Source organism: Nomascus leucogenys, chromosome 11 (genome assembly GCF_006542625.1).
Source record: "Nomascus leucogenys isolate Asia chromosome 11, Asia_NLE_v1, whole genome shotgun sequence".
Classification (NCBI taxonomy): domain Eukaryota; kingdom Metazoa; phylum Chordata; class Mammalia; order Primates; family Hylobatidae; genus Nomascus; species Nomascus leucogenys.
In genome coordinates this window covers 104,505,137-104,529,927 of record NC_044391.1, presented here as the reverse complement: position 1 = coordinate 104,529,927, position 24,791 = coordinate 104,505,137, and the positions used below count along the sequence as shown (strand labels likewise).

At 43.7% G+C, this 24,791-nt stretch overlaps 1 protein-coding gene across 2 annotated transcripts in view; it reads left to right on the top strand.

The window, feature by feature from the left end:
• MCF2L2 (MCF.2 cell line derived transforming sequence-like 2) overlaps positions 1-24,791 on the top strand; it is a 246,979-nt gene that overhangs the window by 103,148 nt on the left and 119,040 nt on the right. Inside the window, exons 6-10 of one of the 2 annotated variants that reach the window (XM_003256530.4) lie at positions 2,043-2,159; positions 7,191-7,340; positions 14,062-14,186; positions 14,805-14,919; positions 15,988-16,107. In XM_003256530.4, coding sequence (XP_003256578.3) covers positions 2,043-2,159; positions 7,191-7,340; positions 14,062-14,186; positions 14,805-14,919; positions 15,988-16,107 — 627 coding nt within the window. Of the gene's footprint in view, positions 1-2,042; positions 2,160-6,503; positions 6,587-7,190; positions 7,341-14,061; positions 14,187-14,804; positions 14,920-15,987; positions 16,108-24,791 lie in introns of those variants that run through there. The other variant, XM_030822875.1, reaches the window with a different exon arrangement.

Here is a 24,791-nt window from a genome sequence, read left to right as displayed (position 1 = left end):
TTCGCTTTCAACTTAAAATTCCTCTTGGTCATCTAAAGCTTAAGATGAGAATGCAGAGTTTTGGCAAGTGTGGGATATCACACCTCCCTAATGGTACAGAAAATATGCAGCCTGGCAGCATAGGTTTCTGAAACTCCAGACCCTGTGCAAGGTTACTTTTGCCTAATACAATGTTGCACATTGGGTATTTTTTAAAATGTCGATTATTACCATAGCAACTCATATTCCAAGAAGCAAAATACATTTTTAGCTTCATAATTTCTAACGACCTGTCCTAAAATTTCTAATTTTAGAAAGAATAAAAACCTTTTAAAAACCCCCATAAGTGGTTTAAAATTTTTAGGTGGGAAAGGCACAGATAGATTCAGGTTTTTATCCATTCTCATATTACAAAGATAAATTTTAAAAGCCCCAAACTGTTTTCAGAAGTGGAGGAGCAAGACATGGGGCCTGACAAGGTTAAGGTGGTGATCGGTAGTAATCAAATCCCACGGAGCCTGAGTCTCCCTAGAACAGGGTCTGTCTTGTTTACTGTATTATCCCCCAGTACCTGGCACTTTTTTTAGTAGTTCAATACATATCTGTTGAAAGAATAAATCAGTTTTGTTGCATAATTTTGACCTATAGACTTTGGGCCACGACTTTTTTTTTTTTAAGAGATGGGGTCTCGCTCTATCACCCAGTCTAGAGAGCAGTGATGTGATCACAGCTCATTGGAGCCTCAAATTCCTGGGCCCAAGGAGTCCTCCTGCCTCAGCCTCCTGAGTAGCTGGGATTACAGGTGCAAACCACCATACCTGGCTTGGCTCTAATTTATATTCTCATTCCAAAGTGGATTCATTCCTTGACTAATACTTTATAATAATAGAAGAAAGTCCATATTCTTATGTCATCTGACTAAGAGTTAATTTTCAAAATAATCAACAGGGAGTGAAAAAATATAATGTCACAGTTAAAGGCTTCAAAGATGTGTTTCAGAGATAGGAATGAGGAGTCCTTGTCCCACTCAGGAGTGAGTAGAGGGTGTGATATAGTCACTGAGTGAGCCAGAACCACACCCAGGCCAGAACTACTGCCAAGGAATGCAAAGGGGCAATTTGGGATGCGTCAGCTTCCTCTGGATGTGAGTGTTCACTCATCACCGGAACTGCTAGTTTGTAAAACCCAATGCCCCGTTACCTCCAGATCCCCTCAGTGCAAGCTAAAGTAGGGGTACCTCAATATTCTTCATTGGGGTGCATCAGTGTAGTGAGTCTTTTCAGTGCATACTCTTTGTGTTTCCCTGTATTCTAATTTTATTTTGACACTTACCCGACCACCTTTGATTGGGCTTCTCATGGTAGACTTTCAGACCATAGTACAACACTTGATTTTGGTGGCTGAAAGGTGTACCTTACCATGAGAACTTTTGACTGAAAATTCACATAAAGCGAGGCCTGACTTTTAGGTAGCCTGGAACTGGCTCCCTGAACCCAGTTAACATTTCGTCATAGGCTATACAACATTTTGGTATTTCTCATTCAAAAGCAAAAAATGGAAGAGACTTTAAAATATTTCCCTACTGGATATAGTAACTTTTTTTTTTTTTTTTTTTTTGAGATAGGGTCTTGTTCTGTCGCCCAGGCTGGAGTGCTTGCCATGGTGTGATTACTGCTTGCTGCAGCCTTAACCTCCAGGCCCAAGCAATCCTCTTGACTTAGCCACCCGAGTAGCTGGGGCCACAGGTGTATGCCACCATGCCCAGCTAATTTTTTTTTTAATTTTTCTAGTGATGGGGTCTTGCTATGTTGCTCTGGCTGGTCTCAGACTCCAGGCCTCAAATGATTCTCCCACCTCAGGCTTCCAAAGTGCTGAGATTACAGGCGTGATCCACTGTACTTGGCTGTAACCATTTTTAAATATAAATGCCTGATAAGGCAAAGTTGAAGTATCATTTAAATAATAATAGAATATAAAATATAATTATGATAAGAATAGAATCTAAATGAGCTATTATTTAATGATCAGTGAGGAGTACATTTAATTACATTTTTACCTTACAGATCATCATGGTAAACTCTGTCTCTGACCTTCATGGCTACATCGACAAAAGCCAACTGACCCGGGAATTAGGGGGGACTTTGGAATATCGCCACGGTCAGTGGGTAAATCACCGCACTGTGAGTACCAGCTTATGTGTGCTTTTCACTGTATCTCCTTGTTTTCTGGAAGATGGGATGGGAGAGTTAAAGATCAACTGCTGGGAGGTCACCCTGTGACTGCCTGACCTTGGGTTGGTTGGGATTTCTCAGCCACAGGCTGGGGAAGAAGGAGCGTGGAAGGGCGAAGGCTGGAGTTTCTCCTGTTGACCACCTTACCCCACTACATCTCCCAGTGTGGGGGTTTTGGGACATTTACCTTCGAATGCACCTGGGAAGGTTGCAGAAACACCAATAGCCTGTTACACCTCAGAGAAACTAATTTACTTCATCTGGGATGGGTCTTAGACATTAACATGCCACAAAACTCCCCAGATGATTCTAATGTACAGACATATTGACACCCATGAAGTCAGAAGAAGCTACATTTAAATATTGACACCCATGAAGTCAGAAGAAGCTACATTTAAATATTGTCACCCCTCGGGGACTACTGTAGGTGAGAAGGTGGGAGGGGGACAAGGATTGTAAAACTATTGGGTACGATACTCACTACCTGGGTGATAGGATCAACTGTACCCCAAACCTCGGCATCATGCAATATACCCATGTAACAAACCTGCACATGTACCCCGGATCTCAAATCAAAGTTGAAAGTAATTTTTAAAAATTGTCATGATGACATATTGTCTGATGTCAGGTGAGTTTCTAAGCATTTCTGAGCTTGTTTCTTCCTCTGTTAAAATGGGACTAACACCGTATTTCTCTACAGGGGATAATTTTGCCTGCCTCCTACATTTGTCAATATCTTTAGACTTTTTTGTAGTTATAACTTAGTGGGGGAAGTTAGCTGGTATCTAGTGGGTTGTCAGGGACTCTGCTGAACACCTTACAATGCTCAAGACAGCCTCCCACAACAAAGAATCATCTGGCCCAAAGTGTGAATAGCCAATGCTGAGAAACCCTGGGCTAACAACAGCCTCCTGAAAGTTTGATGTGGGGAGTAAGCGATGTATTGTCTGTGAAAGCACCTGATATATAATATTTTACTTTTTCCTACCTACTGATATTGGTGATTGTTATGCTAAGTTAGGAGTTTCAGTAATATTGAGGAAAAAGTGAGATCAAAACTCATTGTCATGGCTTGAATGTTGGCGTCCCCTCAAAATTCACATGTTGGAACCCAATGTGATAGCATTAAGAGGAGGGGCCTTTTGGGACGTATTAAGTCATGAAGGCTCTAGCATCATAAATGGAGTTACTGCCCTTGCAAAAGAGGTTGAAGGGAGCTGTTATGCCCCCTCTGCCCCGTGAGGGCACATAAGGCATCCTTTATGAGGAACAGACCTCCACCAGACACCAAATCTGCTGGGGCCTTGATCTTGAACTTCCCAACTTCCAGAACTGTAACTGTGAGAAATCAATTTCTGTTGCTTATAAATTACCCAGCCTAAGGTGTTTTTGTTATACACCATCCGTGGCCTAGTATGTAGCCATGGTTTGTGGTTGTGTGTGTGCTAAACATTTTATAGTGAACTTTAAAAAATACAACTAGTATTGAAAGACCAGAGATATTCTTTACATGCCTTTTACAAGTATATATTTTTTATACGCACACATACAGTCATGTCTCATTTTATTATATTTCACATTAGTGGGCTTCACAGATATTGCAATTTTTTAAAATTGAAGTTTCGTGGCAACTTTGTGTTGAACAAGTCTATCAGCACCATTTTTCCAACAGTGTGTGCTCACTTCTGCCTCTCTGACAAATTTTTGCAATTCTTGCAATATTTCAGAGTTTATTATTACTGTTATATTTGGTTTCTTTTTCTTTCTTTTTTTTTTTTTTTTTGAGACAGAGTCTTGCTCTGTCACCAGACTGGAGTGCAGTGGCATGATCTCAGCTCACTGCAACCTCAGCCTCCTGGGTTCAAGCAATTCTCCTGCCTCAGCCTCCTGAGTAACTGGGATTACAGGCGCGCGCCACCACACCCAGCTAATTTTTGTATTTTTAGTAGAGACAGGATTTCACCATGTTGGCCAGGCTGGTCTTGAACTCCTGACCTCAAGTGCTCTGCCCGCCTTGGCCTCCCAAAGTACTGGGATTACAGGCATGAGCCACTGTGCCCGGCCAATTGTTATATTTGTAACAGTGATCTGTGGTCAGCAATCTTTGGTGTTACTATTGTAATTGTTTTGGGGTGCCGAAAACTGCATCCATATAAGACAGTGAACTTAACGGATATATGTTGTGTGTGTTCTGACTGATCCACCAACTGGTCATCACCTGTCTCTCTGCCTCTCCTCGGGCCTCCCTACTCTCTAAGACAGAACAGTATTGAAATTAGGCCAATTAATTACCTTACAATGACCTCTAAGTGTTCAAGTGAAAGGAACTTTAAATCAAAAGCTTGAAACGATTAAGCTTAATGAGGAAGTCATGTCAAAAGTAGAGATAGGCAGAAAGCTAGGCATCTCAGCCTAGCCAGCTCGCCTAGTTGTGAAAGCAAAGGAAAAGTTCTTGAAGGAAACTAAAAATGCTACTCCAGTGAATACATGAATGATAAGAAAGCAAAATAGCCTTCTTGCTGATACAGAGAAAGTTTTAGTGGTCTGGGCCTGGATAGAAGATCAAACCACCCACACCATTTCCTTAAGCCAAAGTGTAATCCAGAGCAAGGCCTTAGCTCTCTTCAATTCTATTAATGAGAGAGGTGAAGAAGCTGCAGAAGAAAAGTTTGAAGCTAGCAGGTGTTGGTTTGTGAGGTTTAAGGAAGGAATTCTTCTCTGTAACATACAAGTGCAAGGTGCTGCTATAGAAGCTGTAGCAAGTTATCCAGAAGATCTAGCTAAGATCATTGATGAAAGTGGCTACACTCGGCTTGGCGCAGTGGCTCACGCCTGTAATCCCAGCACTTTGGGAGGCCAAGGTGGGCAGATCACCTGAGGTCAGGAGTTCAAGACCAGACTGGCCAACATGGTGAAATCCTGTCTCTACTAAAAATACGAAAAATTAGCTGGGCGTGGTGGCTGGTGCCTGTAATCCCAGCTACTCAGGAGGCTGAGGCAGGAGAATCGCTTGAACCCGGGATGCAGAGGTTGCAGTGAGCTGAGATTGTGCCACTGCACTCCAGCCTGGGCAACAAGAGCAAAACTCGTCTCAAAAAAAAAAAAAAAAAAAAAAAAAAAGAAAAAGTGGCTACACTCAACAACAGATTTTCAATGTAAATGAAATGGCCTTCTATTGGAAGAAGATACCATCTAAGACTTCCATAACTAGAGAAGTGAATGCCTGGCTTCAAAGCTTAAAAGGACAGGCTGACTCTCTTGTTAGGGGCTAATGCAGCTGGTGATCTTAAATGGAAGCCAGTGCTCATTTACCACTCCACAAATCCTAGGGCTATTAAGAATGATGCTAAATCTACTCTGTGTGTGCCCTAGAAATAGAATAATAGAGCCTGGATGGCAGCACTTCTGTTTACAGCATGGTTAACTGCATATTTTAAGCCACCTGTTGAGACCTCCTGCTTAGACAAAAAGATCCTTTCAAAATATTACTGCTTATTGGTGATGCTCCTGGTCACCTGAGAGCTCTGATGGAGATGTACAAGGAGTTGAATGTTTTCATGCCTGCTAACACAACATCTGTGCTGCAGCTTGTGGATCAAAGAGCAATTTCAACTTTCAGTTTTACTATTTAAGAAATACATTTTGTAAAGCTATACCTGCCATAGATAGTGATTCCTCTGATGGGTGTGAGTAGCACAAATTGCAAACTTTCTGGAAAGGATTCATCATTCTGGATGCCTTTAAGAACATTAGTGATTCATGGGAGGAAGTCAAAATATCAATATTAACAGGAGTTTGAGAGAAGCTGATTCCCACCCTCATGAATGACTTTGAGGGGTTCAAGACTTTAGCTGGGGAAGTAACTGCAGGTGTGGTGGAAATAGCAAGAGAACTAGAGGTGGAGCCTGAAGATGTGACTGCATTGCTGCAACCTCATGATAAAGCTTGAATGAATGAAGAACTGTGTTTTACGGATGAGCAAAAAAAGTGATTTCTGCATCTTTCTGGTGATGATGATGATGTTGAAATGACAACAAAGGATTTAGAATATTCCATAAACTTAGTCTACAAAGCAGTGGCAGAGTTTGAGAGGATTAACCCTAAGTTTGAAAGAAGTTCTATTGTGAGTAAACTGCTATCAAACAGTATGGCACGCTACAGAGAAATCTTTCATAAAAGGAAGTCAATTGATGTGGCAACTTCATTGTTGTCTTAAGAAATTGTCACCGCCATTCCAGCCTTCAGCAACCATCACCCTGATCAGTCAGCAGCCATCCACATTGAGGCAAGACCCTCCAGCGGCAAAAAGATTGTGATTTGATGAAGGCCCAGAAGATTGTTAGCATTTTTTAACAATAAAGTATTTTTAAATTAAGGTATGTGGAATTTTTGACATAATGCTATTGCACACTTAATAGACTACAGTATACTGTAAACATAACTTCCCTTTGCATTGGGACACAAAAGAACTTTTGTGACTCACTTTATTGTAACATTGGCTTCATTGCAGTGGCCTAGAACCAAATACACAATATCTCTGAGGTTTGCCTGTATATATAACTAGGAATAATATAACCACACATATACAGTACATATTGTTTTATAAGTGAGATATATAGATTCTTTTCTGTGTGACAGTGCATTTTCTGGGTGTCACCCTTTGAACGAGAGACTCAGAAAGTTAGAACTCAAAGGAATCTTAAAGATCATGTGACTCAATCACTTTATTTTGTAGATAAATAAACTGACGTTCAGTGTAAAGAGGTGACTTATCCAAAGTCATTTGGTCAACTAGTGGCAGCATTGAGACTGGAACCAGCCTCTTTTTAATCTCCCTATCAGAATTAGGTCCTCTATACCATTTCCAAAGTGAGGTGATTCTTCACTAATTTTGTCAACTAAATCTGTTGTCTTTCCATCAAGACAGCATGTTGGTGACTGTTAATGTCTCCACATTGTTACAACTGTCTGACCTTCCAGGCCATCGAAAACTTTGCCTTGACCTTGAAGACCACTGCCCAGATGCTGCAGACGTTTGGGGCCTGCCTGGCCACAACAGAGCTGCCCAGAAGCATGCTATCCACAGAAGACCTTCTCATGTCCCACACAAGGCAGCGGGACAAGCTGCAGGTGAGGGATCAGTGGCCTCTCAGAGGCCAGCGTCTGTGCCAGCAGGTATGCCTGCCTCTTGGAGAGAGCTGGGAGCAGAATTAACAGTTAAGCCCTCATTTTCCTTCTTCTTTAGTGACTTGGAAGCCATTGATCATCTTAAACCTTCCAGACAGGCAGTTTGTAATGAAAGAAGGCTCTTGAGACTGGGTGGTGAGTGAAGAACGGTGGGAAGCAGCACAGGAAAGGGCTTTACCAGCTTTGTCCGGGTGAGCTAAGGCATGTGAGCACCCTTTCAAGGGCTGCCCTCCCGTGATCCTGCTCAGGACAGAGCAAGACAGAACGTGCTGAAATTGCAGGGGTAGGGGCTGGCTTTTGAAGTATAAGCTTTCCAGCAGTGGTTGTAAAGTTTTGGGGCAGACTAATAAGCGGACTTATTGCTTCACTTTCTCAAGAGTGTGTCTTTTTATTTGGGGATGAATTTGAGAAAAAGGACTATGGAAGGCACTCTGACCTGAGTTGAAGGACAGGCACCTATTAAATGATTCATAAAAGCACGTCAGAACCTGCTGAGAAAAGGGAGCTTGGCAGGTTCTTTCAGTCATGCAGTACAGGGAAATCTTCCCGGGGCTTCTCCCTGGATGAGTGTCGGCACCTTTCTACCTTGAGAAGCACAAACAGACTGAACCCATTATTTCACAGAAGCCCAGTTTTCCGTAGGGCAGCAAAATGAGGATTGGACGGTCAGTGTATGTGTCTTGGCCTCATGGAACTTGGGAAGAGTTGAACTCTTGTGTCTGTGACCAAAAATTTGCAAAAATGCTTTGCTAGATGGTTGATTTGTTCGTTTATTCAACATTTATTGAGCACCCACCACTACTTGCCAGGAAAACCAAAAACGCAACCTCAACGAACACATAGTCTAGTTAGGAGAGTCTCAGAGTCTAGTAATTGAGGCAAATTAATGTTTCCATGTGCCAGGGAACACTGTTAAATTCAGTCTTTAAGGAGTTTGTTATTCAAAAAAACAATGTCTGGGCGTGGTCGCTCATGCCTGTAATCCCAGCACTTTGGGAGGCCGAGGTGGGCAGATCACTTGAGGTCAGGAGTTCGAGACCAGCCTGGCCAACATGGTGAAACCCCATCTCTACTAAAAATATAAAAATTAGCCAGGCTTGATGGCGGGTGCCTGTAATCCCAGCTACTCAGGAGGCTGAGGTGAGAGAATTGCTTGAACCTGGGAGGCAGAGGTTACAGTGAGCTGAGATCTCACCACTGCAGTCTGTCCTGGGCAAAAGAGCGAAACTCCATCTCAAAACAACAACAAAAGAGAAAAAATATATTCCAAAGATTACTGTGAGCAATCCAAATATCTGGACTGGGCTGGGCGCAGTGGCTCAGGCCTGTAATCCCAGCACTTTGGGAGGCTGAAGCGGGCAGATCACCTGAGGTCAGGAGTTCGAGACCAGCCTGGACAACATGGTGAAACCTTGTCTCTACTAAAAACACAAAAATTAGCTGGGCATGGTAGCAGGCACCTGTAATCCTAGCCACTCAGGAGGCTGAGGCAGGAGAATCGCTTGAACCCGGGAGGAGGTTGCGGTGAGCCGAGATCATGCCACTCCACTCCAGCCTGGGTGACAGAGTGAGACTCCGTCTCAAAAAAAAAAAAAGAAAGAAAAAGAAAAAACAACAACCAAAATAAAACAAACAAAAAAAATCTGGACTGAAATTGTAAAATCCTGATGACATCATGAAAATTTTCCCTGAAAATGCCTCTGAGAAACTTGGCCTTTGCTTTTCCAAAACTACTGACTTAAGTTCACATGATTCCTAGGAGGTATAAGTTGCAGAAAGCAGGGTCTAGGTGCCTCCGTGAAGTGTGCTAGGAAGGAGTTTGCAGTTGCACAGGCCCACAGGTGGTCCCTGACCAAAAGGAGTCTGCAGAGTGGTCCTGTTGCTGCAAAGGGGTGTCATGGGAAGGATGCCCAGTGCGGCAAGGACTGTGAAACTGAGCTCTGTGCCTAGGGCTCATGAGCACAGTGCGTTCTTTGCCTCAATCCAAGAAGGGCGTGGAGAGGTCGAAGAGCAGAAGCACCGAGATGACAATGTGGTCAGTCAGGAAGGTCTCTGGAGAAAAGGTGAAAACCAGCCAGGCAGGTCTTGCTGTATGTGCTAGTGGGCAAGGCAGAGGGGTGGGGACAGGGAAGGCAGATGAGTGGGTGTTCTATAGTTTCTCTACACAGGCAAAGAGTTCTACAGAAGTAAAGAGGTGGGAAAGAACTAGTTTCCAGGATGGAGTAAGATGATTTCCTTATGCATGCTAACCAGCTCTTCTCAGAATTAAAACAGGCAGTTCTGAGCAAAGGAGGCTAAGACTTCTCTCAGTTTATGGGGTGGAGTAACGTTGGAGGCCACATAGTTAGAAGTATTATTTGACATTTATACTCTATTACATTAATTTGGTTAAACACCCTCTATCCAACCTGTAAGACAAGTGAAAGGAAATTAGAAGTTTCCATTTAATTGGCCTTTTAGTAAAAGAAATGCTTGCATTTATATTCCATGCTGCCCTAAAATCATGGTGAAGGCCTAAAATTATTTTAAGACAAAATTCTCAAAGCGATTTAATTCGTTCAAGTGTTTACCTCGATTAAGAATATTAAGTGAATTTGGATTTAAAATATTATCATCTTTATTTTACCAAGTAACATTAATTAACATCCTTTAAAAGACAATACAGGCTGGGCACAGTGGCTCAAGCCTATAATCCCAGCACTTTGGGAGACTGAGCGGGGGTGGATCACCTGAGGTCAGGAGTTCGAGACCAGCCTGGCCAACATGGTGAAACCCTGTCTCTACTAAAAATACAAAAATTAGCCGGGCATGGTGGCTGGCACCTGTAATCCCAGCTACTCAGGAGGTTGAGGCAGGAGAATCACTTGAACTCGGGAGGCGGAGGTTGCGGTGAGCTGAAATCACTCCATTACATTCCAGCCTGGGCAACAAGAGTGAAACTCCGTCTCAAAAACAAAACAAAACAAAAAAACGAAAAACAAAACACCAAAAAAATACAGAGAATTTCTTAAGGCCTTTTTGTGATTACTGATTATTGTCCTAATTCAAATTTGATTTCTTTGTTCCTTACGTTGTAGCTTAGAAGCAAGAATACCAAAATCATTAAACTAGAGTTACATTTTTCCTCTTTCTCATCCAAAAATGACTTAAAGAGAGAAATGGTTTATATTAGAAAAAAAGAGATACTGGCCAGGCACAGTGGCTCACACCTGTAATACCAGCACTTTGGGAGGCCAAGGTGGGTGGATCACCTGAGGTCAGGAGTTTGAGACCAGCCTGACCAACATGGAGAAACCCTGTCTCTACTAAAAATACAAAATTACCTGGGCATGGTGGCGCATGCCTGTAATCCCAGCTACTCAGGAGGCTGAGCAGGAGAATCGCTTGAACCTGGGAGGCAGAGGTTGCAGTGAGCCGAGATCGCACCATTTTACTCCAGCCTGGGCAATAAAAGTGAAATTCCATCTCAAAAAAAAAAAAAAAAAAAGAAAAGAAAAGAAAAGAAAAAAGAAAAAAAGAGATACTATTTAAACTTGTATTAATAACTTAGTAGTTTTTTGTGGTTATTTATACATATTTTATTTTACCCTGACTGGTCTTTTACCTACGTTTTAATCAAAGATTCTATATGTCGTTGAATAATTTCTTTTCCAGCTGGAAAAGTGAAAAACTATTATAAGATTCATTCTTCAGTACAGTGAACTTTTATATCTATTTAAATATCTATAAAAGTTGTAGCGTGTGATATACCATTTTCTCCCAGCCTGGAGAGTGTTTTTTCCTAAACAAATAGCACAGCTTAGGGGATTTGGCTTGATTTCTTGAATTCCTTTCTCCTGGGATCTTTGAGATCTCATATCTTAGGTATATGTGTCTGGTCGCCCAAACAATCAAACAGAATAGGAGAGCCATTGAGTTGGAGAGGTTTTCAGCCTCACTTGCTATTTCTCTAGGGAGCTGTTACTATTTTGTTCAAAATAATCTTCCAGTAGAACATCTTTTCTTTTGGCCCTTCAGTATATTAAACCAATCTGTTCACACAGAAAAAAATCTCTAAACTTCCACAGTGGAACAATCCTATCAAACTTTTAAGCAAACTGATGACTTTAAAGAAGGCTTTTCCCCAGAAACATAAATTCTTTCCCCCAGCCTGAGCCACAGTTTGGGCCTTAATGTATTCTTACAAACAGAGAGTGTTCCCGACTTCAGTAAGTGCTATTTTCTGTCCAGTCAAATTGCGGGCACCGTGGGCTTCATGATAAATTTGAAACCTTATTTTCTCTGTGATTTCACTCTCATCTGAGGGACAGAAAGGAAGAGCAAGTCTTGTAAACACAAGCAGCTTTAGCCTTCCCTGGGAGAGCTCAGTTCCTGATGAATGAGACAAGCAGACGGGACTCAGCTACCCCTCATTCCTGCTGTGTGCCTTTCCACCCGTCAAGGAGAGTACGAGCAAGTGCTCAGCACACGCACAATGGCACCTCCACCTCGTCTGCCAGTTGGATCCTGTTCCAAGGTGGTGGTGGGGCTCCCATTTTCTGAGGAAAGGGAACTTTGGTAGGCAATGAGCTATCTCTCAGTTCACAAGCAGTCCTTACCCTGCCACCAACAGGACCCTGTCTGCACAGGGAAAAGGAGACTCTCCGAAAGGGAGCATGAACTTATACACATGTTCTGGAAGATAGTGCCCTGAGTTTCTCCTCCAGCCTGAGTGCGGGCAGTAAAAAAATTAAATACCCAAAAAGGTTATTTTCTTTCCATGGAAACTGAAACTCCATTTTTAAAAAGGCTGAGCAACTTCCCCTTATCCTTTTCAAGTACCGTAGTTGCTCCATCTTTCTGTCCGTGTTCATGACAGATTTTTGTAACCCTGCTCAAGTTGACCATGTGGTTGAATCCCAAAGCAGTCACCAGGTCACGATTTTTGCTTGTATCCTTTTTAAACAGCGTAAAGGGGATATACAGTGTGTGACATCACTTGTGAAGATTCACCTTCCCTGTCTCACACACTTTCCTCATTCATGCTCTGCCTCACTTTGGATGTATCCCTCTTCCCAGCTTCCCCCTCCAATGTCTCCTTCTGCCATACCAACATGGCGTTTCTCCTTTAGCCTCTCCACCTTTCTTCCCAACTCTTCCTCACATATGGATGTGTGTGTGTGTGTGTGTGTGTGTGTGTGTGTGTGTGTGTGTGTGTTGCTGGAAGCTCAGCAGCAGTTAAGAAAATGAGTGGGAAAAGCCAAGACCCTCTTTAGTGGATGGGATGAGGGAATGGCTAAGATACTGACTCAGAGTACATTTTTCCATCATATCTAATTTGTCTTTATTCATCTGCAACCTGACTTCTTTTAGGCTGTTATTAATTTATCCAACCTACACATATTTCATGAGCATTGATGAGATAAGAAATGAGGGCTGACACATGAGAGTGGAAAAGAAGAGATATGCCTGATTCCCAGGCAAGAGTGCCAGCCATGTGGCTAATGTAGGGCACTATTTGGAGTGGACAGAGCCAGAGGAGGTGTCCAAAGAACCCTGAAGGGCCAGCTCAGGGAAGCCAAGTCCATCATCAGCCAGATCCAGGGCCAGGTTTGAGGATGGGTATGGCAATGTAACCCTTCTAGGGGAAATTCTGGAGTAGGATGGGACCCAAGGAACAAAGGTACCAGCTTGAGAGGGTCCAGGACTTCTGTGTGATCAGAGTGGGGAAGTCTAAAACTCTTCCCACAGGGAATGAGCTCTAGGCTGTGTGAAGACCACACAGGTGGCTGGGCCTAGAGGAAGTGATTCAGTGTTTGTGTGCAGAGGTGATCTCTTGGTTTGTTTTAGAAGTATGGGCCTGTTCTAATGCTCAAGGGCATACCAAACCAGCCTCCTCTGACCCAGGATCCAAACCCATAATTCTCAAGCACAAAATTCTAGGTCAGGCTCTGCCACCTTTGTTTTGCAGTCCGGGCTTTCTTTATGGGTAAGGCTCAGGGCAATGAATGATGACCTGCACTGTCTAAAGAAAGGACTACAGCTGTTGGCTTTGGAAGGAAGTAGCCTTCCACAGCTGCATAGCACTAAGTCTCTGTGTTAAAAGAGCAGAATTGGGGGTTGGCTTGGAAGTACGAATCTTTTCATGTTAAACTGAAATTGCTGCCCATATTTGCCAAACTTAAATAATTAAACAAGGCCACAGTTGGTTGGCAGGTGGAGGGAGAGGTAGTTGTTTATTGATGAGACCAACTGAAGTATTTTTATGATCAACTAGCAGTTATTACCTTATTATTGCTCAGTAGTTTCTAGCATTCAACATTCAATATCTATCATTTTCTTGTTTCTGGTCACTATCTTGGATTAAAACTAGATTATATTAACTAGTTTTCCTTTTAATTTACAACAATAGCGTGAGATATACAAAAAGCAGATGTTGATTTTGAAGAGGAAAAATATACTTTTTTTGATGTATACCCTTTTGGATATTTTGAATTTTGTATCACGTCGGTGTGTTACCTATCAAGGATAAGTTAATTGATTAATTTTAAAGCTGCATCTCGACTTCATCAGCATTTAATTTCCTAAATGAAAAATGTGCTGATCTACTATTCTCTTCACCCCACTTCTATCAAGAATTTGTTTTTTCTAATTCCTTCTAAGAGAGACTACTTTTATTTTCTAGGATGAGCTGAAATTACTTGGAAAGCAGGGGACCACATTACTGTCATGCATCCAAGAACCAGCAACCAAATATCCCAACAGCAAACTCAATCTCAATCAACTTGAGAATGTAACTACCATGGAAAGGTGAGTGAGTGAGGTGGAATCAGCCTTTTCAGGAGAGAATATGTAGACCTAGATGTTCTGGAGCAACCAAGAACAGATTGGAACAGCCAATATTGGGTCTTGGTGGGGCCAAGGAAGAAGAATATTTGAGACAACAAAGGAAAAAAGATCACATCCATCTGGCATCCACGTACAGAGATCTTTTTATGAGCATTCCATTCCCCCCTCTTCAATGTATATGACATGTTCCCACCCTAGGATTTTGAGGGAGAGGGTGGTATTTACTGGGCTTCATTTCTAAGTAACAGTTTGGCTTGGAGCTGTGCTTTATATTCGTGTAGTCTCAGGTAGAAAGAAAGAAGGCATGAAGGTAAGATCAGCCAGAGCACATTCTAAAGCACAGCAGCTGCATCTGAAGTAAAGTCACTGCCTGCACTGTGGGTGTCCTGATTGGAAAATGAAAGGTGCAAAGCCCACTGAGCCAGAAGAAAGGCATAAGTGACACATGCTTTCATAATAAGGAGATGGTCACAATTGATACCACTGACCAAAGACACAGGTGTTCTATCCATAGGTCTATATGGATGCCCGTGGAAATGAATGCTAACCTAACATCACTTTCTCATTCTTTCTTGAAAGGTTGTTAGTTCAACTGGATGAAACAGAAAAAGCCTTTAGTCAGTTTTGGTCTGAGCATCATCTGAAGCTTAATCAGTGCCTACAACTACAGCATTTTGAGCACGATTTTTGTAAGGTATTCTTGTCTTGTTTAATATAACTTTCTTTTCTGGTACCGTGACCTCTGGTTTTCTCTCCCTCCTCACTCTTTGGTATGGGGTGTCCCTCTTTTCCCTAATCCAGCTTTCTCCTTATCTCCTTGCTTCTTTACAGACCACCCCCTCCAACCCCCTTCTCACTTTTTCAGTGGAGTCAAAGTGTTCTAGAATCCCATTTACCTATTGATGTACATGGCATTTCAGTGATGGTTTATCTTCCTTTTTTTTTTGAAACAGGGTCTTGCTCTGTCACTCCGGCCAGAGTGCAGTGGTGTGATCATGGCTCACTGCAGCTTTGATCTTCTGGGCTCAAGCTATCCTCCCACCTCAGCCTCCAACTACAGGCATGCCCCACCATCACACCCGATAATTTTTTTTTTTTGAGATGGATTCTCACTCTGTTGCTCAGGCTGGAGTGCAGTGGCGCGATCTCAGCTCACTGCAACCTCCACCTCCCGGGTTCAAGCGATTCTCCTGCCTCAGCCTCCTGAGTAGCTGGGACTATAGGCGCCCACCACACTCAGCTAATTTTTTGTATTTTTGGTAGAGATGGGGTTTCACTGTGTTAGCCAGGATGGTCTCAATCTCCTGACCTCTGTGACCTACCTGCCTCAGTCTCCCAAAGTGCTGGGATTACAGGCATGAGCCACTGTGCCCGGCCCAGATAATTTTTAAATATTTTTGCAGAGACAAGGTCTCCCTATGTTGCCCAGGCTGGCCTCGAACTTCCAAGCACAAACAATCCTCTTGCCTCAGCCTCCCAAAGTGCTGGGATTATAGGCATGAGCCACTGGACCCAGCTATCTTCCTTTTTGATTGTTAATCTGTTGAATATAGTTCTAATAGTTCAGCTACAGGTGAATTCTGCACCCCAAGCTTAATTTGAAAGTTAGTGAGCTGCAAAAAAAAATTTTTTTAACATATACAGATATATACAAGTCTTGAATCCTTTTTGGAATTTTGAGTTTTCTTGAAGCATAACAAACCTATACCTTCAGGTGAGTGAGTGTTGGTTTACTTCTGGACTGTTCTAATGTTTCTTGTAGGCTAAGCTTGCCCTGGATAATTTGCTGGAAGAGCAAGCAGAGTTTACAGGCATTGGAGACAGCGTGATGCATGTGGAGCAACTTCTTAAGGAACACAAAAAACTGGAGGAAAAAAGCCAGGTTTGCTTTCTGACATTTTTGTGTACTGGGAGGGAGGTTGCTGTGGACAATGATGGATCATGTCCAGTCATTGCTATTGGAAGGTTGCTAAAGGACACAGGAATGCCCAGTCCTGCCCTTCAGTCACCCTAGGATCCCAAAGAGAGATGCACATTAACAACTGCTATGAATAATACGGGCAGCACAGAGTCCTATTAAAGCCGCCGGAACATACAGTTGCAGTTAGATGCTCAGGTGGGGTGAGGACTCTGGACCAGCCCTGCCCTCCCACGTGGTCAGCAGCCAAGTGGGAGAAGGTCATAACAGGTTCATCACTCACCAGAACAATTATCTCAGAGTCTCACCAATCAGCTTGAGCTCCTCCCTGGAGCCTGGACTAGGGGGCTGGGGGTTGTGGGGTTGGTAGTAAGGATGGGAAACTTTCAAAGGAGAAACCAGAAAAAAAAAAAACAACTAGTTTTATACCTGGAGCAAGACAGTTAGATGGGGGAAATTGATCCACATTAGTTCCATTGCTACACAGAATTGGCAAAGCTTTCTCCTTTCTCATGTCCCAAGAGTTGTAAATGTGAAACTTGTAAAAGAATATGTATTTTATAGTCCCATACTGGAATTAAACAGTGTCCCAGATCTGCACACAAGTCAGCATTTAGAAATGATTCCATTTTAAGTGTTTACAAATTTGGTTTATTACAAATGAAGAAAGCTGAGTCATCTCTTTCTAGGGAATTCCTTTCTGCTTGTTTGAAATTAGGTTCTCTATATTTTTGGGTCTTGGGGACCAAGTCCCCTATGGTTAGCGCTTCCTTTCTTAGCTAATCTGGAGGCATGTTTCTCAGACGGCAATTTTGCAGTACTAGATAGAGATTTGCCGAAGTGTAAGCCTATGGCAAGCAGCACAGATGTCACCTGAGTAAGCGCTAATTAGAAATATAAAATCTCAGACCCCACCCTGGAATTGGAATCTGCGTTTTAAGAAGATCCCCAGGTGATTGACTTGTACATTACAGTTGGAGACACACACCCCTAAAGGATACAAAACAAAGTATACCAAGGCCACACTGACTCTAAGAGCTGTGGGTTGTAGATTCTGAGCTGTAGGTGCTTGTGCACATGCATGAACACACAAACCCAGCTGTGTATCCAGATCCCCATTCAGAAATACCATCCCTTCCTAGCGAGCACTCTTTCTCTTACCAGTGACCATTTGACAGATAAACGAGTGCTAAAGACACACGAGTCATCAGGAACATTTATCAAACAATGGAAAAGTTGAATTTCATATATATGATGACTATATGTCTTAGATTCTCCAGGACAGCCCCAATCTTATATCACTTTAGTTTTTTTCAAAATAATTTTTTACTGAATATAGATACTATATTTTTTTGCTTATTCATGTATTAAGAAAAAGTACCTCATCAATAGAAATGCCTTCATATATATATGAAAGTGGCTACTGACCTATCCAGAGGGTTATTTATTTATCAACAGGTATTCCTTATCCTAGGTTCCGTGGATGCAGTGGTGAGCCAGTCCAGAATCTGCCCTCATGAAGCTTACATTCTACTGGAGAGAGACAGTTCACTAAAAAGCAATCAAATAAATAATAACATCAGATAGTAACAAGTGATATAAAAAAGAAAACAAGATATAATAGAAAGTGACTGGGGATGCTACTTTAGTTAGAATGGTCTGGAAAGGCCTGAGAAGATGACTTTTGATCTGAGATCTATTTGATCTGTGTAATCATGCAAAGACTTAGGGAGTAGCATCAAGGCAAGAGTGAGCTGCAGGTGCAAAGGTCTTAAAGTGGAAATGAGCTTGGTGAGTTCAAGGAACATTGCTAGAGCAAGTGGGCCAGGAGGAAATGAGGGAACAGAGACGAGCAGAGGCCAGGTAGTCCTGTTGCACCCTGAGATCTTTTGTGAGGATTTGAATTTTATTCTCAGTGGAACAGAAAGCCCTTGGAAGGCGCTCTGGGCTGTGTCTTGAATAGTGGCGATGGATCTGCATGACTGCATCACATTCTTCTGCCCACCTCCTTTAACTTGTGGTCCTTGGTATATACTTCAAAAGTTGCTGACCAGAGCTAGGGATGAAGCCTATGGTTATGGAACACAGGAATGCTCTGTGAACCCATGACCCACCTTTCGTGGGCAACATTCTTGAGGCAGCTAGACTAGCCCACTGTGGATGACCTGTGACTTGCAGGATTTGCAGACCTGTCACATCCTGTGACTTGCAGATCTTGTTTCTAAACTTGCTTCCTGAAGGATGCAGCACACCTGTGTCTCTGCCTTTGGGTGAATCAAACAAAGCTATCTCATCATAACAGATCGTTTTCAATATATCTTCCCTCAGACTTCTCAGACACATGGCTTCTTCAGATGATTAGGGCTTGGCTAATCTTTCCATTTGTCCTTTAAAGTGTTAAAGGAACAAGACTGTGTCTGGCCACAGTTTGACAAACATCTGCTTGGGGTTTGTCCTTTACTCGGCACTAAGGAGCCACCTCCCTCCCAGCACAGCCACATGCTGGCTCTGGGGTGTTGCCAGCTTCCTTATTCCACACGGTGACATCATCCTCACAAGTAACCTCAGAGTCCACTCACTAACCAGGCTCCTGTCGCATGCTGATTCAGCCTGTTCTTTATCTTGTTCTCGTTTGAGGGTTTAGCAGTCTTTTGAATGCTCCTTCCTGATTCTGATAAGCAGTAGTTTCAACCACTTACAGGTCTTCTATAAAAGCAGAATTTGCTGCAGGGTCTTGACTGTGGGCCATACTGAGACCCTTGCTGAGGGGCCAGCAGGGAACAGACCAGGACAGGGTGGAGGAACCACCTGATTTCAGCCTTGACCTCTCCCCATAAGGGTGCTGTGTCTAAGAAGGCATGGAACCTTAACATCTAAGGATGTCATCTAGTTGGAGGGTCATGGCTTTGTGTACATGTGTGAAATTTTCAAACACACACAGAAGCAGATAGACTGGCACAATGAACTCCAAGTGTCCATCATTCAATTTCAACAACCATTAGCTTTCTGCCTTTCTTGTTTCATCTGGCCCACCTCCCCATACACACACTCCATCCCTATGGATCATCTGTGGGTTTGTTCTAGATTCCCTGATAGAGTAGCATCACTTGCTTTCTCGCCATTTTCTTCCCTAGTAGGTACTCTCATCTCTCATCTGTTATACCAGCAGAGTCCTCGGGGGGAAATAAACTGTTATTTCAATAAATATTTCTGATTACAACTTCTAAGCTGTAACTTGACGATCCAGCCTTCTGGAATTTTCAGCATCTGAAAGATCCCAGATGGGCTTGTGATCAGAGTACCAGATTTTAGCCATTTTTTCCCTCACTCTTTCTTTTTTACTTTGGAGATTTTGATGACTATTTATCCTGAGCGGGAGGTATATAAGCTAAAAAATAAGCTTCAATTTGGAGGTTTCACCGTAAATTTCTTTGCAGGCACCAGGAGGATTTCATAGCACATATGGAGAGGCCAGGTGGGCTGGAAGGGGACAAGAACACAGGCTTTGGAGTCAGATAGGGATGGATTCAAATCTTGGCTCTAACAAGTACCAGCTGTATGACCCTAGTCATGTTTCTTAGCCTTTCTGAATATGGTCCCCCTCATCTGTAAAGCAGAGGTAATAATTCCTACCTCACAGAGACCCTGTGAAGATTAAATGAGTTAGATGTGTGGTAGGGACTTCATGTGGTCGGCTTGCAATGTGGTTGGTGGTCAGTAGTCAGTGGTCAGAAATTATTGTTGTCCTTTCAATTCTGTAATAGTGACCTTCCAGCCATGCGGTGGCTGAATCCGGGTTGCTCCTTAGTTGCCTTTTGTTTTGAGACAGAGTTTCACTCTTGCCGCCCAGGCTGGAGTGCAGTGGCGCTATATTGGCTCACTGCAACCTCTGCCTCCCGGGTTCAAGCGATTCTCTTGTCTCAGCCTCCCGAGTAGCTGGGACTACAGGTACCCTCCACCATACCCAGCTAATTTTTGTATTTTTAGTAGAGACGGGGTTTCACCATGTTGGTCAGGCTGGTCTCTAACTCTTGACCTTGTTATCTGCTGGCCTTGGCTTCCCAAAGTGCTGGGATTACAGGCATGACCCACCATGCCCGGCCTCCTCAGTTGCCTTTATGGGCGTTTTTCCCTAGACCCATTTGGACCTGTTACTCCCATCTTTCCTTTAACATCTCAAATGTCTTCTGGACAGTTCTGAAGGGGTGAAATACTATATGCCAAGGGAAGGGCAGGCTCTGATCACCACAGGGTGATTTGGAAGTATTCTGTGGTGAATTTCCCTGGACCCAGAAAATTCTGCCCTGTTCTTAATAAATTAGGCAGCTGGACTTAAAAAAAAAATGTCAACAGAGACTTTCATGCCAAGTCTCATGTTTCTATATTTGACTGAAGTCAGACAAGTTCGAGCAACCAAATGAGGTCTCTAAGTTTAGGCAGAACAAGTGCAGCCATTTTTCTCTGTGTATGTTGGTCTGAGCCAGATCCTGGAGCCAGACTGCCTGGGTTTGAAGCCTGGCTCTTCTCTTTCCTACCTGGGTCACCTTGGGCCATTGTGCCTCCACTTCCCTTTGGTAAAACAGTACCTGTATCAAAGGGTTTGTTGTGAAGAGTTAAGGAAATGTAAAGCATTCAGAACAGTGCCTGGCATATAGTAAGCTCTCAGTAGATGTTAGCTGTTGTTATTAATATTACAGAGGTAGAGGGATAAATTCTGGGCTATGGGACATGTCCTAGGTTCAGTCTGCAGTAGCTGAGCAGTGCTAGTAAAGGTCTGTCATTCATTCAACATTTATTCTGCAAATATTTATTCATCTCCTACCATGCCAGGTACTGTTTAAGTTCTGAGGACACAGCAGTGAACCAGAGTCAAAAATCACTGCCCAGACCGGGCATGGTGGCTCACGCCTCTAATCCTAGCACTTTGGGAGGCTGAGGCGGGTGGATTGCCTGAGAGCAGGAGTTCGAGACCAGCCTGGGCAACATGGTGAAACCCCGTCTCTACTAAAAATTAAAAAATAAATGAATAAATAAATTAGCCAGGCGTACTGGTGGGCGCCTGTGGTCCCAGCTACTCGGGAGGCTGAGGGAGGAGAATTGCTTGAACCCGGGAGGCAGAAGTTGCAGTGAGCCTGGCTCCAGCCTGGCTACAGGACGAGACTCCATCTCCAAAAAAAAAAAATCACTGCCCAGGGAATGAGTATTCCAGTCGTCCTGTAGGGGTGGTAACCAGTGCACCTGGGCCTTTGCTGTTTAGAACAAGTGCTCTGGGTATTTTTGCCACAGTCCTTTTAACTAGCCACTGCTTGATTTGTGTCACTCGTTTCTATACCAGTACTCCTCTTTGTTTTGTGCAGCATTTATTTGTAAGTACCTAAGATGCACCATGCACTGTTTTCAGTTGAATAAGAGCTGGTTCTGGACCATAGGGGTCTGTGGCATAGTGCAGGCAGCAGATAAGTGGTCACAACTTAATGAAGCAGGTGCTCTGATCAAAAGAAGCACAGAGAAAGTTTTCTGGAGAAGGTGAAGTCTGAAATGTGATTTAGATCGAGTTGGCCCCAGAGGAGTATGGGTTAGGGGGAGTAGGTAGGGAAGGATGGGCTTTCTGGGCAGACAGCAGGTGGAGAAGGGATGGAGGCCTGAAGCTGCCTGAATATTTGGGGAACAATAAATGGATAATTAGTACGGTTGCAGCAGAGAATGGAGTTGAGGAAGTGGAAGAGGACTTGGTAAGTCAGGCACACCCACGTATGAGCTAGATAACGAAAGTCCCCGTGTGCATTGCTCAAGAGTTTAAGCTTGCTCCTGAAGACCCTAGGTGCCCAGAAAAGGGCTTGAAGCTTGGGAGTGATGTAGACACAATAAGATATGTTGGAATTGCTGCTTTGTCAGCAGTCTGGAGCATGATTTGAAGGAGAGCCTGAAGAAAAGCAGGGAGACCAGCTGTCCCCATGAGAAGCCATGAGGCCTGAGCAGACAGTGACAAGGAGGTGACAGAGACGGGGTCAGAATTTGAAAGGCATTAAGAAGGTGACGGCCCCTGCAGGGCTTCATGAATGACTGGAAGGGTGAGAGGAAAGGGGTTTGGAAATTGTTGAAACCATAAACCAGTGCAAGTTAAGAGAGGGGCAAGTTGTACACACCTGGAGTTACCGTGACTCCTTATGTTACTGTAAACAGCTAAAGCAGTGCAGTGATGCACTGGATGCTTAGCGTGGCTGGCAAGAGGGCTCATGGGCTCTCCGCTCCTAGAGACCTTTTGGAATGTGGCAGTCATCTGTGCTGATTGCTTCACAGAGTTCCAGCCAAGCAGGTCACCGCATCATGTAGCTCATTGGCTCATTCATTTATTTTGTTGATCAAATATTTATTGCATGCCTACTAAATGCTCTCATGGAACTTACATTTTGGTAGGAATGAGTGGAGGAGGGAGGAATTCTTTTTTTTTTTTTTTTTTTTGAGACAGAGTCTCATTCTGTTGCCCAGGCTGGAGTGCAGTGGCACAATCTCAGCTCACTGCAACCTCCACCTCCCAGGTTCAAGTGATTCTCCTGCCTCAGCCTCCCGAGTAGCTGGGACTACAGGTGTGTGCCACCATGCCTGGCTAATTTTTTGTCTTTTTAGTAGAGATGGGGTTTCACTGTGTTAGCCAGGACAGTCTCTATCTCCTGACTTCATGATCTGCACGCCTCAGCCTCCCAAAGTGCTGGGATTACTGGCGTGAGCCACTGTGCCCAGCCAGGAGGGAGGAATTCTACATTAAAGTAAATAAGGAAAATAGTTTTTAGATAGAGATAATGCTGTTAAAGAATTAAAGTGAAGGAGAGGGCCTAGGTGACTGGGCGAATGGGTTGTAGAGAATGACAAGATATAGTCGCTGGGGAAGCCCTGTGAGGAGGTGACCAAGGAACTCAGCTCTGCATGACCCAGGGAAGAGCAATCCGGAGAAGGGTCGAGTCAGGAGCTAGTTTGGTGATCAGCCGTAAGCCGTATCTCTCAGCTGGATTCCTGCAGCAGCCCCTTAACAGGTCTACCTGCGTTTCCTCTTATTCTGGACACTGTACCTAGAGTGGTCCTTTCAAAAACATGATCAAGATCCTCCCTCCAAACCCAGGGGCTTTCCTCTCACCCCGGCCATGGAACCCCCTCTTTCCTCTGGTTACATCTTCCACTCATTTCCTTCTTGCTCCCTCTGCTGCAGCCACACTGGCCTCCTTCCAGCTACCTGAACTTGTCAAACACGCCTTCACCTCCCAGCCAAGTACTGTGAGGCTTGTCCCTGACTTCAGGTCTCAGCTTGTGTGCAGAGCGCTCCCAAGACCACGCATACATTTCTTCGAAGATTCACTAGGATGACTCCGCATGTAGCTGTATTAGAGTTGTGATCTATTATGATGAGAAAGTACTAAGCAAAATTAGCAAAGGAGAAAGGCATGCGAGGTGAAGTCTGGAGGAAACCAGGCACAAGCTTCTTAGAATCCTCTCCTGTGGGAGTCTCACAGGACATACTTCCTGCCCCCACCTGTGGGTTGTGACAACATGTGTGAAATGTTGTCTACCAGGGAAGCTCATTAGAGACTCAATGCCCAGAGGTTTTATTGGTGGCTGGTCATGTTGGCAGCTTCTGTCTGGCAAGTACCAAGATTTCAGACTCCCAGAAGAAAAGCAAGTAATCACCATAAACCATACTGTTTGCACAAACAGTTCAGGCATCGTGAACTATTCACATCAGGGAATGGAGGGAACCTTCCTAAAATCTAAGTTCCTAGATGCCAACAAAGGGCCAATCTTCAAATCGGGTCTTTCTTTCTAAGGCTGTAGTCTCAGGCTTTCTTTTTTCTTTTACTTTTTTGGAGACGGAGCCTAGCTCTGTCGCCCAGGCTGGAGCGCAATGGCGTGATCTTGGCTCACTGCAACCTCCGCCTCCCGGGTTCAAGCAATTCTCCTGCCTCAGCTTCCAGAGTAGCTGGGACTATAGGCACATGCTGCCATGCCTGGCTGATTTTTTGTATTTTAGTAGAGATGGGGTTTCACTGTGTTGCCCAGGCTGGTCTTGAACTCCTGAGCTCAGGCAATCCGCCTGCCTCGGCCTCCCAAAGCGCTAGGATTACAGGCGTGAGCCACCACAACCCAGCCTAGTCTCAGGCTTTCTGTGTGGTCTTTTCTGCATAGCTTGAGTATTCCTTCTCAGGGAGACCTTCTCACCATCCAATTAAAAATACTAGCTCCAGCACTCCCTGCCCTCCCTACTGTCTAATTTTTCTCCACATACTCGTCACTGTCTAAGATATCATATGACCTACACATGCAATTGTTTATTGCCTCTGTCTCCCATTAAAATGTAAGCTTCATTTCATGAGGTGGGGATTTTTGCCTGCTTTCTTTACCAATGAACCCCCAGCACCTATGACAGTGTTTGGCACATAGTAGGTTCTCAATAATATGAGAAGGATGAATGAAGGAATGCTTAAACAGGAAAACTTGGCACGTGTGGTTAGAGCGAAGTGTCATGCAGAAAGAGGTAGGAAATGTGATTGAGCAGACAGGGTCAGTGCAGACAGGGCCCTGACAGGCTTTGGGAAAGGGTTTAGGCAAGGATATTTCTTCCTTTCTTTCTTTTTTTTTTTTTTGAGATGGAGTCTTGC